The 17,978-nt window shown below is 39.3% G+C and overlaps 1 protein-coding gene and 1 pseudogene across 1 annotated transcript; one reads left to right on the top strand and one right to left on the bottom strand.

Moving 5' to 3' along the window:
- Positions 1–4,595: 4,595 nt before the first annotated feature.
- Positions 4,596–5,624, bottom strand: LOC139922313 (migration and invasion-inhibitory protein-like; annotated as a pseudogene).
- A 6,309-nt stretch (positions 5,625–11,933) lies between these two features.
- gfral (GDNF family receptor alpha like) lies at positions 11,934–15,699 on the top strand. Its single transcript, XM_071913735.1, has 9 exons — positions 11,934–11,988; positions 12,316–12,450; positions 12,978–13,133; positions 13,317–13,376; positions 13,498–13,813; positions 14,632–14,891; positions 14,994–15,071; positions 15,213–15,297; positions 15,407–15,699. The coding sequence occupies exons 1-9, from the start codon at positions 11,952–11,954 to the stop codon at positions 15,474–15,476; spliced, it is 1,197 nt and encodes a 398-aa protein (XP_071769836.1). The 5' UTR covers positions 11,934–11,951; the 3' UTR covers positions 15,477–15,699.
- Positions 15,700–17,978: the final 2,279 nt, after the last annotated feature.

Below are 17,978 nucleotides of genomic sequence, written 5' to 3'. Positions count from 1 at the left end.
GAGCGATAACTCTATAAAGGCTATATAAAACCCTCAAGTCTGCATATTGACAGCAGTCTTGCTCATTAGCTCTCAATATCCTTGTCAATTGTTTCTTACTAACAATAACACCTTACATCGCAAGTGTCATCCTGAATTTTTTACCTAAAGTAAAACGTGTTTGGGCGTCCTGGTGGCTCTTTAAGGTGCCTAACATGTAAACGTGGCGTCCTGCATTTAAATCCATGCTTTGTCGCATGTCATCCCCCTGTCTCTCCCAGTATTTACTGTCTTTGTCCACTTTGTACTGTGTAATAAAGGCAAAAATTGACCAGTTCAACTAAATATACCTTTATTCAATGAAATATTTGGCTAATTAAACTAAATAAATCAATGAAATTGAGTAAAATCGACTAAAAATGTCAAATGGTACATGCTACTTTGCTTGCACGAATTATGAAATCGTCATTAATGGACTATCACCACAATTACAATCAGTGCATACAATGAATAACAATGTTTGATAAATCAAAATAATACATAACATACATCGTTACAACCTCATCAAATGTTCTCTCCTAATATGCACAATCAGTTATTATAAAATACTTTCTTTATCATGATTATAATAAATAACTTTATCATCATGCAATTCCCAGACGATTTAACTGTTCACTCAGTATTCCTGATGTTATCCAAGCCTCTAAATAAAGACTTGAGGTGTTTGGTGTCTGGATGCATGACTGTCATAGAAAAACAACAACTGTTACATTATTTGGCAAGATGCTCATAGCTGGCAAGCATGTACCTAATGCTAAGCTAGTTTTCACTTGTTAAAACTTCACTTTCAAGTCTGTTATGTTGAAAGGCTAATAAACCTAACCATATTGTGACATCCACAGACACATCCTGGCTTTTTAGATTGCCTAAGACTGTTTTAGTGTTGGAAGTGAATCATTTAAAGCATACTGTAGATACTGTATCAGGGTCAAACATGTTTTATTGCACTATAACTGCTGCTCTCTGCATAACGCTGTTAATAGGCACCTTCAATATGACAACCAGTGCACACCTGCCACAATGCGCCTGTGCTGCTCATGCATGGGCCTATGTAAATCTTGACTTTTGTGCAATGACATGTAGGCAAAGTTTCTGCCCAAGTTGCAGACACTTTGCAATGTCAACTAAATCATTTGAATTGCCAATAAGTCAAATGGTTTTATGTCAAAAGACTGCACACTATGATCAGTTTGGCTATACTTAATAGCTGCCAGAGATAAGGGACAAGGCAGTCTGTAGAAGAATATCTCGAATTATCTAGAATTTTTAACTTGTGTAGTGGTAAATCTTGACAGAGTTGGAACTGATGCTGGTTTTACTATTCATGAAGTATCATCAGCTATTGCTATTACTGAATTTTTGAATTTAATTCTGTGGTCAATAAGTGTGGTCACATGCTTGACTTTTTTTTTTTTAACCTTGACCTAAATGTAAGTGCTCTGCACATTGAGGATATCTTTTTTCTGATCACAAGTGTATTGTTTTGAATTGTATTTTTAGGTTGATATTTTACAGTATAAACAGGCCATCCACTCATGTATCTTAATGATCAGTTAGCTAATTTTCATTGGCCTTTTCCCAACAGAGTGAAAGCAGACCAATACACACATACAGTACATGATCTGGTAAGACACTTTAACAACCTATGTTGATCAGCCTTGGACACTACTGCACCCTTAAAACCCAGGTCAGTTCATACATTTAATCAGTCTTCATGGCTTAATGATGCACACGGGCCCAAAAAATAGAGTGCAGAAAAACTGTAAGCCATTAACAAGCAACAACAATATGATATTATGCAACAACAAATGCTCGGATATCAGAAAGTGGTTAAAGATGCAAGAGCAACATGCTTGTCTAACTTGATTTCTAAAAATTGTCATAACTTGAGTAACTATTTAACTATTTTTAACTATTTAAGGTGATTGATTCTATATCTACAATATTGAAAAAAGATAGAAAACACAAGACTCCAGATCTCCCCACCTGGCCATGATTTATGCGATTTATCAAAAATTCTGTTTTAAGCTGTTTCAAACCAATTTCCCTATATTGTTTTTAAAGGGCATCTCAGGCAGGGCATGAGTAGCCTGTCCACATGACGTTGTTCCCACAAAGTTCCTCAAACATGTCTTTGACACAGAAGGTCTCAGCACTTCATGTATTATAAATAGCTCTCTGGCCACTGGTATGTTCCCCTCTAGTTTTAACCACGCAGTAGTTCCACCACTCCTGAAGAACCCATGCCCTTAACAGCTATAGGCCTATCTTTAAACTGTTGCTTTTATCAAAGGCTTTAGAAAACAAAGGTTTTACTCAATTAAACAATAATATTTATGTAAAATTCCAATCTACATTGCACAGAGACAGACAAGCAACAAATGACATCCTTTCAAAAGAAGATGTAGGGACATGTACAATCTTAGTCCTTTTAGACCTTAGTGCGGCGTTTGACACGAAGCAGAATGCTTGGTTCAGATCCTACCTCTCATATTGAACCTACTCTGTTATAATACCCAATTCTTCATTACCTTGAGAGACACCCGACAGACACCTATGGCGTCCCTCAGGGTTTAGTTCTAGGCCACATCCTTTTGTCCCTCTACATTCTCCCAGTTGGCAACATCATTCGTAAACATAATGTCTCTTTCCATTGCTATGCAGACAATACCCAGCTGTACCTCCTGTTCAAACCTACTGACCCAAACTCCATACACGGTCCTCAGAAATGCCTTACATATCCCAAGTATCGGATGTCTCGGAACGTTTTACACCTCAATGACAGCAAATCAGAAACACGCTTATTTGGCCTTGCTAGCTCCAGAAATCTATAATACATAATATTCGTAATTTATTCTCCAGCACAATGCAAGTGGCCAGAAACCTTGGAGAGATTTTTGACTGTGACTTTATATGGAATTTTTGATTTTGAGATTTTACTGATCACATTTAAAGCATGGCTAGGTCTGGCCCCTGACTACATTGCCTCTTAGATCTTAGACCTCTTAGTTCCCTATGAGCCGGAGCCCTCAGTCTAGATTAAAGACTAAAGATGACACAGGGCCACAAGACTGTGGAGCGCCCTGCCTGAGGAACATAGGCTAGCTAATTTAGTATAATCTTTTAAATCACATATTTTCTCTTGAAAAAATTTGCTATATTTATCTCGTCATTGTGTATTTTACTATTCTGCTTTTATGCCTTCCTGTTAAGCACTTTGTAAACTCTACTTTTAATACTATATACTATATAAATATAAATATTTTCATTATTATTAATCCTTGTCAGCACTTTGATTAGTTTAATAAACGCAATGCACAGAAAGCTGCTGCGACAGGTAATGGAGTGGGACTCTTTGAATGTTCACTGCTGTTTCAAGGTGCTGTCTAAATGCAGTATACTATAGAATTATATATCTATTTTTTCAGAAATGACAGTCCAGACTTCATATTGAGTTTCATGTCACCAAAACAGGTGTTTTGAAACACCAATTGTGATGGTGGAGATGTGACTAATAGATGTGGTGTTGTGATGCACTTTCTTTAACCATTGCACTACAGGTATTTTCACACTGGAAATCCACAAGAAGCTCTAGTTACAGTATGTAAAGGGTTTGATTCTTTATATAATTAAGACTCAGGCACAAATTCACCAATGAGGGAAAACACTGAATGACAATGCTTTTTATCTTTTTTTGACATCTCATTTTGTGTAAAAAAAACAACAACAAAAAAGCCAACAAACATTTCACTTGTGTTTCTTTGTTCTTCTCTGCAAGGTGATTTTATGGTTTGTTCTCATTTTTTTTATGATTGTATTTATGTTTACATATATTTACCTAGTGAATGTATTTATATTGCTATAGGTTAAGAGCAACTGACTTTGATGTATTAATGGCTGTTAATTTATGGCACTATGTGTATGTATGTATAATAAAGATAGACATGGTATTGTATTAATTTGTCCTAATTATAAGTAATCATAGGAAATGCTGACTTTTACTGACATGAGTCTTTTAGTCTTTTTTACAGTCAAATGCAGTCAAATAACAGGCTAATTGCACAGCTAATTACAAAAGCCTGACATAAATGGCCTATGCTGTGTAATATATAAATAAATGGGACTGAGACAAAGGAGCAACTGAATATTACCCACTAATGAATAGCATTTATTTCAAAGTAATTTTAAAATTGTAACAGCCAGGCTGGCTGCTGACCTTACACAACAGAGAGTGACAGTCCTATGCGCTACAGATTATGACCATGAAGGAAGTACATGCCCTCGGAGACTCTTCAACTGTTTCATATCATCAATTTGTGATGTTCTTTTTTTTTTTTTTAAACAGTACAAATTTATTAGAGAATCAAAACCTACGGAGCCCCTCTGGGGTCACATGGTAGAAAAAAAAACCTGATGTGTAAATCCGTGCGAACGGATTTGTAAACTGTCCGAACGGAAACGGTTTACAAATCCGTTCGCACGGATTTACACATCAAGTTTTTTTTTCTACCATGTGACCCCAGAGGGGCTCCGTAAAAACCACAACATTATTGAAATAATATATTCACAAAAATCAAGCAATACTGACTGATGCTTAAAACATGAATATAAAAACAGGAGATCATTTTGGTGGCATTATCAAATGGTTCTCTTCGAAATTACAATGATCAATCAAAAATATATTTCCAGTGTCTTGTCAGTGCACAGGGTAAGATGTGATACCTAGTTTGCCTTTGGGAGAAAAGTGCTGGAAACGGTGGCGAGCTAAGCGAGACACATTAAAGATCTGGTCGGGGCGCTGGTGGCCGGACACTCTGGACACAGAGAGCTCCACCTGCTCCTTGTTGTGCGACTGTGCCCACGGCAGCTCAGCGCAGGTCTTCACATTATTCACACTGCTGCGTATGTCGAGGCTGCTGGGCTGAGGCTGGCTGCTCTGACCGGTGTTCGACCAGCCTGAGAGACGCGATGGTAACCCCAAACTATCAGAGGGGTTGAAACTGCATCGCCGATGGGCTTTGTACTTGTAAGATGGCAAGAGAGTGGAACGAGGAATGCTGACCCTGATAAAAGCTGGTTCAGCAGTAGTGTGAGGGTGAGTGGATTTGGGCATTTTGCACACAGGACAACACTCCGCTGTCCTTGTCTGCTAGCAGTGCTGGGACTGAATGGTTCTCCTCAGGAAATCCTGCTTGCTGGCTGTGGACACATTCGTCTTTATTGACTGATCGAAATGTGCGCAGGTCATTGAAGAAGTCCTCAGAGCGCTCCACCAAGGAGCTCTCCACATCCAGCACTCCTGCTATCCAGTCATATCCAAGTAAGGGCTGCAGATGATGCCTGTCTGAGGCAGACATCTCCTCCCATTCATCAGACTGAAACGTGACTCTACTTCCCACCTCCCTCTGTTTTTGGCCCCGATCCAGAAGACTGGACTTGGTGCCGGGTCCTCTGGTGTCCAGTGGTCTGATATGGACTGCAGGACATCTGAGGCTGAATTTGAAAACTTCTGATGGCACAGTGTGGTCAGCAGTTCCTTGTCTGTGTTTGGAGGTCAAAGACAGTGTGGAAACAGTGCACTGCATGCCTGTCTGTCTCCTACATGTATCTGCAGGCCTCATCGAGGAGCGTGACTCCCAGCCCCTCCTGAAGCTCATTGACAATATTGGAGACTGGCCCGTTGCCTCAGATGACTGGAACACCACTACAGGTAGCGTTGAAAGACTTCTGAGCCACTCTTTGTTGGCATGACCCAGAAAGCTGTCGTGGCTCTTCAGGAGCAGTCAGGTGTTGTGATGGGGAGCGTGGTGAGTGGGTAGAGGAGCAGGTCCTCAATCAGGATTGTGACTGATTCTTTAAATAGACTACTCTGCTTTTCCCCAAGCTCCTGACTGCTGCCACTTTAATTAAATGTAATTAAGGACGGCGGCTCAAACAGAATTAACCATGCATAGCTGCATCTGCACAAACAGATTTATAAGCATCCTGTTAAATGTGTAGCAGCGCTGTGTTTATTTCTCTGAGAGAGGCAGTCTGTTTTTGTAGCCTGGTAGATTGGATGGCTCCATAAACTTAGACCACTGTGTCTATATATTTTTTTTTTCTTTCACCACTCCAGAACCAAGATAAAGTGCATATATAAAAAACAAAAGAAACAAACAAAAAAAAAAAAACGAAAACAGAGACTACGTTCCCCAGTTCCTCCCTCCCTCCTTTGAGTTGGTGTGCAAAGCCATACTGAGTGAAAGTAGTTATCTGTGGTGTTGAGAGTGCATTGTGGACATGTGTTGGTGTCTGTGAAACCCATTAAGTGCATCCTGTGTTATGTGTGTTCTGTGTATGGTCTTATACTGAATGAGCTGTAATCTGGGGTTGCTGGTCATCGAGAAGATGTTATTGCAAATTTGTTTCCAGAGGGTTGCATCAATATTAATCGATAAATCTTTTTCCCAGTCTGTGGTGGGGACGGATGTGGTGGAATCTTTGATCAATTTGTGATGTTCAGCGCGTTCCAGGAGTTATTTTGGGCGTTTCAGGATATGTACTGTTCTTCAATCGCTGTCCCTGAAGGAGCTCTGTTACGCCCCGGCCTAGGGGAAAACCTGGCGCAACACAAAAGGATAGTTCCCCTCCTTCCCTGCTCCCAAACACAACCAGCAAAGAAAAGGTTTAAGCCCCAAACTGTTTATTGTTATCAAGGGAACAGGATTCAGGGTGGGTACATGGCCAAAGTAATAAACAAAAAGAAAGCTAACACAAGTATCCTAATCTTACCTGTTTAAAAATAACCAAAATTACAGGAGACTTACCTAAACTCCTAACCAAGGAAAAACAGGAGAAAAAGGATTTCAAACAAAAGGCCACCCACCCCTACAACTCCCAGGGCTGTTGCAGACCAATAAACCATCAAACAGAACACAGACACAGAACTAAAGTGCTGGCAGTTTGGACGCTGGCAAAGAAGGGAGATGTCTCTGGACAGGTGGCAGCAGCTTTATCCTCTGGTGTACTCAGCAGGAACCAATCACCAGCCAGGACACACCTACACACTCACACAGTGCAACCAATCACAGCACACCACCTGTTGCTCATCAGACATACCCACAGATGAGGGAGAGAGAGAGAGAGAGAAACACAACAGAGCAGAGGAACACAACAGTACAGGGAAACCACACATATGACCAAGGGCCATAACAAGCTCAAAGAAAGGAAAAGCTGTATGAGAGTGGTAATTTATGATCCGTTTAAGACGAGTTTCATAAATTGATGGGAGAGAGATGGTACTGAACATCAAACTATTTTGGTTGCAATTTTGATCACTCGCTCCAGTTGCTTACATAGGCAAGGCAAGGCAGCTTTATTTGTATAGCACATTTCATACACTGAGGCAATTCAAAGTGCTTTACAGAGTAATAAAAAAAATAAAATAAACATAAATAAAATAAAAATAAAGACATAGATAAAAAGACAGTGCAAGAGGATTAGAAAAGTGAAACACATTTAAAAGAAAATAAAAAAAATAAAAAAGATATAAATAAATAAATATTACAGTGCAGATGAGTGTTGCCCTAGATTTCTTAAAAAGCCCTGGCGAAAAGAAACGTTTTAAGCCCTGATTTAAAAGATTGTAAAGTGGAGGCAGACCTCAGATTTTTTGGAAGTTTGTTCATAACATTGAAGGAGATCAGAAATGTATTTTGGTCCTAAACCATTAAGTGCTTTATAAACACGCAACAGAATCTTAAACTCAATTCTTTGGCACACAGGAAGCCAATGCAGTGATCTCAGCACTGGAGTGATGTGGTCCATTTTCTTAGTCCTGGTTAGAGAACCCTGGCAGCAGCATTCTGGATGAGCTGCAGTTGTCTAATAGCTTTTTTAGAGAGACCTGTAAAGACACTGTTACAGTAGTCAAGCCTACTAAAAATACATAGAGGTCAGATTGCCTTCCAAGCCATTAGCAAAAAGGTCAGCACACTTACTATCTCAGATTTGTAAAACTGGAACATAGCATCCAGGGACACACCAAATATCCTCAGCTGCTGCAAGGTGGGCTTTTTTCACTATGAGGTGGACATTATTTTCCCGTTTAAGGTTGGAAGAGATCATAGAATTTAAAAAAAAAAGTATTCTCTACTCTTTTTATAGTCTCATCTTCAATATTAAGTGGTTGGAATTTCACCTCCACCCTCCTAAAGTTAATAACAGTCTTCTTGGTCTTGTTTATGTTTAGCTGGAGATTGTTTTGGCTACACCGACCCACCAGCCTAGGAGCCAGTTCATCATGTCCTTTACTAACCCCACCAAGGCAGCATTATCCGCAAACTTAATACATTTTCACTGATTCATCCTGAGATATACAATCATTCATATCCAAGGAGTATAAGAGTGGTGTCAAACAGCAGCCTTGGGGAGCAGCAGTGTTAAGAACATGGCGTGCTGTGAGCTAATGTTGAACTTTCACAACCTGCCACCTTTCCAGTGAACAAAAATCTAAAATCCAATAACGTATAGATTGAGTAACTCCCATGTTATTTGGCGCATGTCTATGATTGTGGCCATGCCAGTTGCATGCACTCAAAACACAACATGTCTTGTTGGGTTTGCTGCATTGCATTATGGTCTATATTGAGACTACTGTGGATAGACAAATTGGTCTCTCTGCCTCTTCTACGATGGATTTCTCCCTGTATGACTGTTGAACATCTCTGCAAAATGGTGAGTCTGGAAAGAAGCCCTCTTTGTTTTGACACTTTGCTGTCAAACTCCATTGTAGCTGTGCTGGAAATGTGTCAGTGTGACATCACATCGTGTTTTAGGGTGTAGTTTTTCATGACAGGGGTAGACTAGAAGTGTCAGCTTGTGACCGAAACGTTGCCGGTTTAAATCTCCAGACTGGCTTGGAAAATGTAATTGGGGAAAATGAATGAATAATGCTCTGTCCTCCCTAAACCATGACTGTCTAGGTGCCCTTGAGCAAGGCATTTACATTCAGTTGCTGTAGTGGAGCTGCTCAGTGGCTAACAGCCATGCTCAGTCCACTGGATAAATGAAGGTAAAAATTAGAACAACTAAAAAGTGGTCAGAGCCTATGGGCTTTAAACGATTTAGCAAAAGATACTGATAATTAACTTTAATTTGAGATGGGAAGTAAGCAGATGGGAGAAGATGCCAGAGCGTTCCTAGGCTCAGTCACAGTATGACTAAAACAGCTGGTTTCTCCATGCGCTCTTGGTGCTCCCCATCACACAGCTGAATTACCAAGGTAAATTATGACATGTTGCCAATCTTTGTTGTAGCAGCAACAACATTATGATGCCATTTGCTTAACTTATCCGCAAGCAAACTGGTGTTGATGTGCAGATGGTGCAATAGGGCATAGGTTTGGGTTTAACATTGATAGGGACAATTTTTTAACCTTGTTAGTCATACTACCATGAGCACGCTTACATAAGCACAGCGCATGCACACACACACACACACACACACACACAGAGCAAGATTCTGTAAAACTGTAGGTAGTAAACAGTAAACATGTTGTCACCCACGCATGATGCTGACTTGTGGGGCAATAAGTAGAAAATATGCTACTGATGTATGTGGCGGGGAAAGGAGACGAGGTGGTGCCATTCAGTGGTGTCCAATTAACATTGTGGTGCCCCCCTCAGGCCAATCAGTGCAATTTTGAAAAGAACACAGCAATGAGATGCATCATTCTTTAACGATTAATCAAAATCCAATCAGCAGTATCCAAGATATTGTGCGTGATGTACAGACAAGTAAAGAAATATTGTCGCGCTGCCCTCAGGTCAATCAGTGCAATTTATATAGCCTAATTCCAGAATGGAGCAATGAAATGCATAATTTCCTTTCATTTTGTGAAAATCCAATCAGCAGCGTCCTAGATATTGTGCATGACGTACAGACAATTAAACAAAGTTGTAGCGCTCCCTTTTGGCCAATCAATGTAATTTTGAAAATGCTGGAACAATGACACACATCATTCAGCGAAGTTTCAAAGTTTCATGAAAATACAATAAATGGCGTCATAGATTGTGCATGACAGAACGGACAGACCAGCACTGATCAATAGTCCCTCCCACAATTTCACCATATTGGACAATTAACATTTCAAAATATGATCGCCTGCAACACACATTTTATAGCATATTTACTACAGACTGGCTGATTCTTCAGCTCTGCGGGTACAGTGGCACTGATGTACTTAAAAGCTACTTTTCACAGTTCACAGCAGACTAAGCAATGTGGTATCTGTGAGGTTATGTTAAAATATATCAGTTTTGTTTTTTGGTGAATTGTTGCTTTAAAATTGCACTCTTATAATCACTTAACCTTACCGTCTGTGTTTCCTGTGCCTAATAAAATTATACATTAGGCTTAAGGCATGATGGAGACATAGCAATAAGCCCTACACACGTCATCTTAAAACCAAATCATGGATTTCCACTGTTATAACCACTAAGACCTCACCTGAGACCCGGTGGCTCCACCTGCCGGTTTCACCTTACAGTCTCTGTTCCTGCTGCTGGTACCAGGAGTCTTCTGATAAAATGATGCATGCTGTTTAGAAACAAAGTAAGCCGATCTATTGTTTACATTTGCTATGAGTCATTATGTACTTTTACTATGTGTGGTAAAAGGTTATTATGTCAATTATTTTTTTGCTAAGTATTTTGTTGTAGTCACCTACTGTATAGTATTATTGTTGGTTGACAAAACACGGACAGCGAGTGGCTACACGCTAACACACGTAAACAAGCTAGCTAGACGCGAATTACAGTTAAAACGAACAATGCTCACTTTACTTTACATGGATAATATTAGCTCTGAAGTTCAAATCAAACCAACTGATCAATTCTATCCAGTAGAGTCGAGTTGTTTTCATTATGTGATGTTCACGTCATTTATTCACTCAATTTTGTGTGACAAATTCGAAGTTGCCCCGGTCAGTCAAGCAGGAGGCGAGATAGGAGCCAATGGGAGCCTCCGTCTCTCCAGCCTAAGCCAATCAAATGAGCGAGTTTTGTGAGCGGCGGAGCCAGAATTATTTAGTTAACCCTTTGTTGAGCTGACAAAATCACATTTACAGTAAAACAAAAGTCGTTTGAGATCGCTAAAAAAAATATTGGTAGGGACTATTCAGTGGACTACACAAATTTGCGCAAGAAACGCACTTTTGCATTCATTGTCCAGTTTACAACGGGACTTACTTCACTTTTTAGTCACAAAGCCAAATGCATGGAAAAATGAATCCCAAATGCATGGACAAATAAATCAACAGCTTGGCCATGCAGCCAGCTTTTATCAATTACACTTGGAAAATGCAGTGGCTCAGTGTTTGTCAATCAGTATTCTCTGTGACTAGTAGCCTACAGGTCTTTTCACCTAGGATAAGCCCTCCAGCCACATTTTTCGATTCAAATATCAAAAAACAACACATGATAGGACCTGCCATTCCAAGGTCAGCATGGCCATACTCATTTTCCCTTGTGAAAATGTACAGTAGTAAATCTATAATACATGTAGCCTACAGAAGGACACCGATTTCACAGCAAAACTTTTAAGTCCCTATACAGGAATAGGCTATTGGGATACCATGGGAGATTAAAATGAAAACATTAGATACAATAAGGTCACTATAAACTCACTATTGACTACTTCAGACACACTCTATGTCATTATTGGAATATTATAGAGATTTCCTTTAGGTCTGAGTGGTTAGTGCATCATTTTACTTCATTTTTGTGGGGTGCAGCTGCAGCCTTCAGTAAATGTGTTGCTGGTCGTGGGGGTGTAGCCCAGACTAAATACTGACATCGAGCAGAGGGAGAGGTCAGTCGCAGCAGACCTGGAGCTGTCCACTTGACAGGAGGAGCCTCACAGCAGCTACCATGCAGCCAATACGTTTGGGAGCTGCAGTCATTCTTGGTGAGTCTGATTCAACTGTATTTTGTGAACTTTGTGAAAGGGAAAAGGAAATAATACATTTTTTGACAGTAAAAGCTGCAACTTATTGATCTCGCCGTAACCCAGCATTGTGTGTTGTCATGACATTTAAAGAGAATTATGGCTTATGCCTATCATGATCCATGTACTAATACATGTGTATTTAAACCTGTCTCAACAATTGCATTTCACCTATCTTTTACAGTCTAACCACTTGGGAAGGCAAATACATCATTAAAAATAACCATACATTGTCAAGAAAAAGTGTCTTGTAAAATTATTAATAATGGTGATATACTTATCTTTCAGGAGTTGTTATTTCTCAGATATCCAGCATCAGGATTTCATCTAAATCTTCAGACTGTTTGGCTGTTTTGGACAACTGCATGTCAGATTTATGCAAGAGTGAACAAGCATTTGTCAGTGGCATCTGTGAGGTTAACGGTAAAAATGACACATTTCTAATTTATAATTCATGCTGCCAGGGACTGGATCACAATGTTATCCCTATGCTAGTGGCATTATTAAATTGATGATGAAATTGCTGCAGAGGGCTTAGGACATGAGCTATTCAATTGAATTGCACCTCTTGGAGTATGGTTGAAACGTAATACTGAGGCAATAGCCTGGAGCTAAGTCTGTAACAACCAAATAAATAAATAATAATAAATAGGCCTTCCCCTCTCCTCGAATTTTAAATTGCTGTGACAACATTAGAAAGAAACAGAATTGTAAAGAACATTGTATTATATAAGTGAATTTGAAATGTCTAAAAGGAAATTCTGCATAAATCCATATAATTCAGCCCTTGCTGTGACATTTGGTCACGTTTGTAAGAACAAATTTTATATCAAAACCTGGAATTACAGCAGTAGCAGGTTCATAGAAAACACCTGTTGCACAGAAAAGACCCCACTTGCTTATGGAAAATCCTGTTTATCTGCCTCCCTGTTGTGCATGTGTTATTCTAGATGAAGGGTGCCAAATAAAAGGCTCAAAGGTCTGTAACATGACCATCCAGACCATACTGGACCAATTTCCTTCACTGCAAAGGTGTATGTGTGCCTGGGAGGAGGAGCTCTGTGTCTCTATACAAGCGCTCGCCACACAATGCCACCAAAAGCCAGGTGCAGTATTCTCAGTATTCTTTGTGATAAGCATTAATAGCTAAAATTACAGTTTTGTTTACTAAAGGGGGTCCGATGTATGAGCTGAGACTATTGCGTTACAGGATGGGTGTTGTGAACAATAGATTGGCTGTAATAGACATTTGTTGGGTAAGAGCTAATCATCCTTCCTATTGTGTGTAGCTCAGCAGAAGAGGAGCACTTCAGTGACGGACTGGCAATCTAGCAGTCTAATAGGCTATGGTAATTATGTCATCATGGTCTAAGGTCAAATGGACAAATGTTATTGATCAAAATCAGTCAATGCACATTAAGTGATGTCTTTGCAAAGGACTAAAGCACTGTGAATTTCTTTTTATGATAGTATATGACGGTGCTGGATCCTGCTTGAAACAAATGAAAGTCTGCCTCCAAGATAAGATTTGCAACAGGCATCTGGTGGCTCTTCTTCAGGCATGCACTGCAGACCAGTGCAACAACACTCACTGTCAGCAAGTCACTCAGCACTTCTATGCTGGCATGCCTTACAATGTAGCAGAGATGCTGGTGATGTGTGAGTGTGAGCCTTGGGATCAGGGCTGTCTGCGCATGAAGAGCACTATGCAGAGTGGCACATGTGGAGAGGAGATCTGGACCTGCCAGGACGGGCTTAACCGCTGTCTAGGGGACTGGCACTGCAGGTATGCAGCTAAGATCTTTTTCTCCACGTCTGACACTACAAAACCTAATCGGAATAAAAGCAGAAATGGATTAAAAAAAAGAAAAAGTTATGTGTTGTTAGACTGTGAATCGCTACTGCAATTCAAAGCGCATTAACTGTCTGTGTAGTGTGCTGAGAAAAGGTTTCTCCCCTGTGCTTATAAGTATTGTTGGTGCAGTGGATAGTAGCATTTATTGGTATATTTTTTGTTGATGTTTAATCTAAACTCACACCAATTAGTTACTGCTGTTTGCCTTTGTAGGACAGTGAAGAAGACTTGTGGGATCCTAAATGAGTGGCAATTTAAGAAATGATTAAAAAAAAAAATGTATGCTTATATATTACAAAAAGTATTGGTAATTCTTATAATGATTAGAAATCTGTCCTGATTGGTGTCCTCATGGATTAGTGGCTCAAGGCGCAGACCATGCACTTTGACATTGTTGACTTGAATCAGGCCCATGTCATCTCCGACTTGTTCCTGTCACTCTGCTCCCCACTGTGCCATCTAATAAAGCTGAAATACCAATGTCAATCATACTTGTGTCATGATGCAGATGTGTCAATATCGTGTGTGTGGCATTTTGTCCACAGTTCATGGTATGACGCATCCCTGAATATGCTTTAAAATTTTTACATTAATCATAAAATTTAAGTGTAATTATGATAGATTTCATAGTCTGTTATAGTCCTTTAAAGATGATCACTTTTTAATATAAATTTCAAACATGTATTCTTCCTAAACACCCATAAAGCAAACAGCTTCTGTACCTGAGCATGTTTTCTTCAACTTACCAGCAACGTATTAAAGACCTTCCAAACCAAATGCTGGGACGCTGAAGACACACAATGCGGCGACGATGACGACAGAAGTGATGACTGTATCAGCCAGATGGATCCAGCTCTCGTCCTTGGTGGAGATTTTGAATGTAAAATGGCCTTCTTAGCCACTGTGGGCACAGCGCTTCAGCATCCTTGTACTTGCAAAGGACTCTACAATGAAGACCTGCTGAAGTGCAACGTACTTCATGATGTATTTCATAATCGTTCTCTCTTCGGTGAGTAGGTTTTTTACAGGACAGGACAGGTGTTTTCATGTTGAATTTTTCAACTATTAACTGAGAACTCCCCATTTTAAGCATGTTTTATTCTTATTTTAGTGATACCTTGGAAAAGCATTGGTGGTCCTAAACCTCCTGAAATGAATGAATCTGAGCAAGGTCACAAAAGGGGAACTGGTAAGTTTCCATTTTAATTTCAGCACTATACTTGATTTTGACATTATTATTACTTCATCTGTTTTTCATACTCAAACAACTCCGTTTATAAATGTAAAATGTGGCTTTTTCTTCACTACTGTTGATATTTTGTCTTTTCAGATTATCTGCTTATATATGCTATTGCATACGTGCTACTTACTGGAGTTGTTCTACTAATGCCCATGGTTGTTTTCTATAATGTATGGTAAGTACATCAACACAGGTCAACACAAAATATATAGTCATTATAATATGTAATAACAATACAAAACAAGTGATTTTTACATAAATGTTTTTTTTTTTTTATCTTGTAGGATGTTGAGAAGAAGAGATAAAACAAAATTTCACCCTCCTAAAAAAAGCACTTGTGTTGTTATTCTCTGATGTTCTGACATATGTGTATGTATATCATGAAAACTGAAAATCATTCATATTTATGATTATTCTTAAACTCTAAAGGTTTCTAGAAGGAAAATGTTGTGTGATGGGTTTGAGACAAAAAAGTGATGGTTGCTATTAGCCCCTTCAGTAGTTTCCCTAAAACAGCAACCTGTTGTTTCTGAAATATCAATATCATGTTGTTCACGATGTTGATCACGATACCTAACAGATATTCCACACATAAAGTCCACTTTTACATGATTTATTTTACAGCATGTCTTTTGTTACCTATTAGACGTTGGCTTAGGTAACAGACAATAATGTTTCTATGAAGAATAATCAATTCCACTCAAAGTGCTTTTTTACAGGAAACCTACCTAAGGGGGATGCTAAAAATGAACTTTGATATATTCCAGAAATAAATGCTTTACATGTAAAATGTTGTAATGTACGACAGGATTTGTTGTATGTCAGAGATTCTTTTGTAATGAAATTGATGTGTCATCTCAAAGGATAATTTCTCTTCTCTTTTCTTTTGGCGTCAGAGGGGCAACCATGAGAAAATATTTCTTTCTACAGTAAATGATCAATGTCAAGAAAACGCCTTCAGTTAGCAATCATTTCAGTGGTTCCACAACCCCTTGTACTTTCAATCATTGTAATACAATACCAGTGGGTCTGACGTGTTTGAGATTGGATTGAGTCATTTGTTGTCATTTTGTGATGATTTATAGTTGCCGTAGACTGCCAGTATATCTGAAAATAAACATCTGACACCTTGAAATCCCATGACAATTTGATGAAAATGCCATGCTAATCTCTGAAGTGACACATTTTTGTGTTGATCCCCTGCCAGAATACAGGCTTTGAGGCAAAGCCTGCTGCTCATCCTCTTTAGAGGCTGTATGAAGGCATAACAGAGACTCTACTTGCAAATTAATGATCAACACAATCTGTTTCATTGAATGGTCTTGAATGGCAATGCTTTCTAATTATTCAAACACTTCAATCTTTCAACTGAGCACATTCTCCTAAAACATAACTAAAACAAACAAAAACACTCAACTGAAAGCAAGAGCACTGAAAGCGAGTGACAGATTTAAAAGGTGCTAAGTGCATTTTAACATCAATAAATGATTACCACATTCATTTTGAGACAGTATAATTACTGTAAATAAGCGAGGCCATCTCCGAGTAGATTGGCAGCCTCTACACTTTATTTTATAGTGTGCCACTGGGTCGCATTTCACAGGAAATCTGCTGATATGCTTTACAGCAAAAAGTGATATTGCTTTACAGCACAAAACAGGAACCATTTTTATTTTGCAAGTATGGAGGAACGGCCAGCCACGCCAATCCATCTGGCCACATCTGTCATTCCCACCTAAAATAACTGGTGTGAGTGAATGAAAAAAAATATACCTACATTGATGAAACTGCAATCAAGACTGTTTCAAACTACATACTCTCTGAGGTCCTGGTGGCTCATACCATGTAAACACAACATTCTGGGTCTTTAAAAAAAAACAACTACAAACTCTCTGTGCCTCTATAGCCCCCTGCCTTTAAAAAGAACCAGACACAAATGCATAAACTAGAACTCCTGTCTCTGTCTTGGTTTTCACAGCATCACTTCCCATTGTGCACTAGAGGATTGTCCCAGAAAAGACTTATCCGACAGCAAATGTAAAAGCTTTCGTGAACTGGATGTAAGTTGAATCACTATTGTGTTATAGCAATTGGCAATGGAAAGCAGAATTTATTCATATGAAAATGTCACAGAGTTTTACTATAGAATACCTGTGAGCTTCCCAGCACGACGACAGCCTCCTACTGCAAACTGAGCAGCTCCACTGCAGCAGCAGGGTTTAAGTCCCTTATCCCTCATGTTTATTCACCCTAAATTTTTCCATATTTGTCATTTGAGCCGGCAAAGTTCCAGTCACAAGCTTGCTTATTAGACTACCGCCATCCGGTTTCCTTCTCGCTATCTACAAGTAGATCTGTAGAAACACTACATGTACAGTGAGAGTGCAGTCACAAAATTTTCCCCTCAACATATTTTTTAATGTGTGTGTGTGTGTATGTGTGTGTGTGTGTGTGTGTGTGTGTGTGCATGGTGTGACTGCACTGCATGCAACATCTTTGATGAATCTGCATTTGTGATGAAGATGGACCATTCTGAACAGGCAATTGCCACATTTTGATATATTTATGCAAATGGCCTGTTTTCTCCCAAATCTATTCATTAGAGCAGTGGTTTTTCATCCCAGTCCAGCAGAACTCAAGAGTCCTGCTGTCTGTCTGTCTGTCTATCTATCTATCTCTGCTTGCCCTCTCTTTCTCTCTCTCACTTCTCTCTCTCAGGTCCTCCAGCATATGAAAAAAAAAGAGTGACTTTTGAAATCACTTCATCACCGACTGATGGCATCTTTTCATTTTTCTCTAACCCAGTTTTCACCGTCTTTATTGTTATACTCTTAATTTTTGGTCTTTAGAAGAAGA

The sequence above is a fragment of the Centroberyx gerrardi genome, chromosome 15 (assembly GCF_048128805.1).
Source record: "Centroberyx gerrardi isolate f3 chromosome 15, fCenGer3.hap1.cur.20231027, whole genome shotgun sequence".
Classification (NCBI taxonomy): domain Eukaryota; kingdom Metazoa; phylum Chordata; class Actinopteri; order Beryciformes; family Berycidae; genus Centroberyx; species Centroberyx gerrardi.
The sequence above is the reverse complement of the archived record's forward strand: the minus strand, read 5'-3'. Positions and strand labels throughout refer to the sequence as shown.

What these genes read in the sequence shown, in the direction of transcription:
- gfral (XM_071913735.1), top strand. Translation starts at nt 11,952, where the DNA reads ATGCAGCCAATACGTTTGGGAGCTGCAGTCATTCTTG. An exon ending in ACAATGCCACCAAAAGCCAG is followed by an intron (nt 13,134 to 13,316) that starts GTGCAGTATTCT and finishes TATTGTGTGTAG; the next exon opens with CTCAGCAGAAGAGGAGCACT. An exon ending in TAGCAGTCTAATAGGCTATG is followed by an intron (nt 13,377 to 13,497) that starts GTAATTATGTCA and finishes TTTTTATGATAG; the next exon opens with TATATGACGGTGCTGGATCC.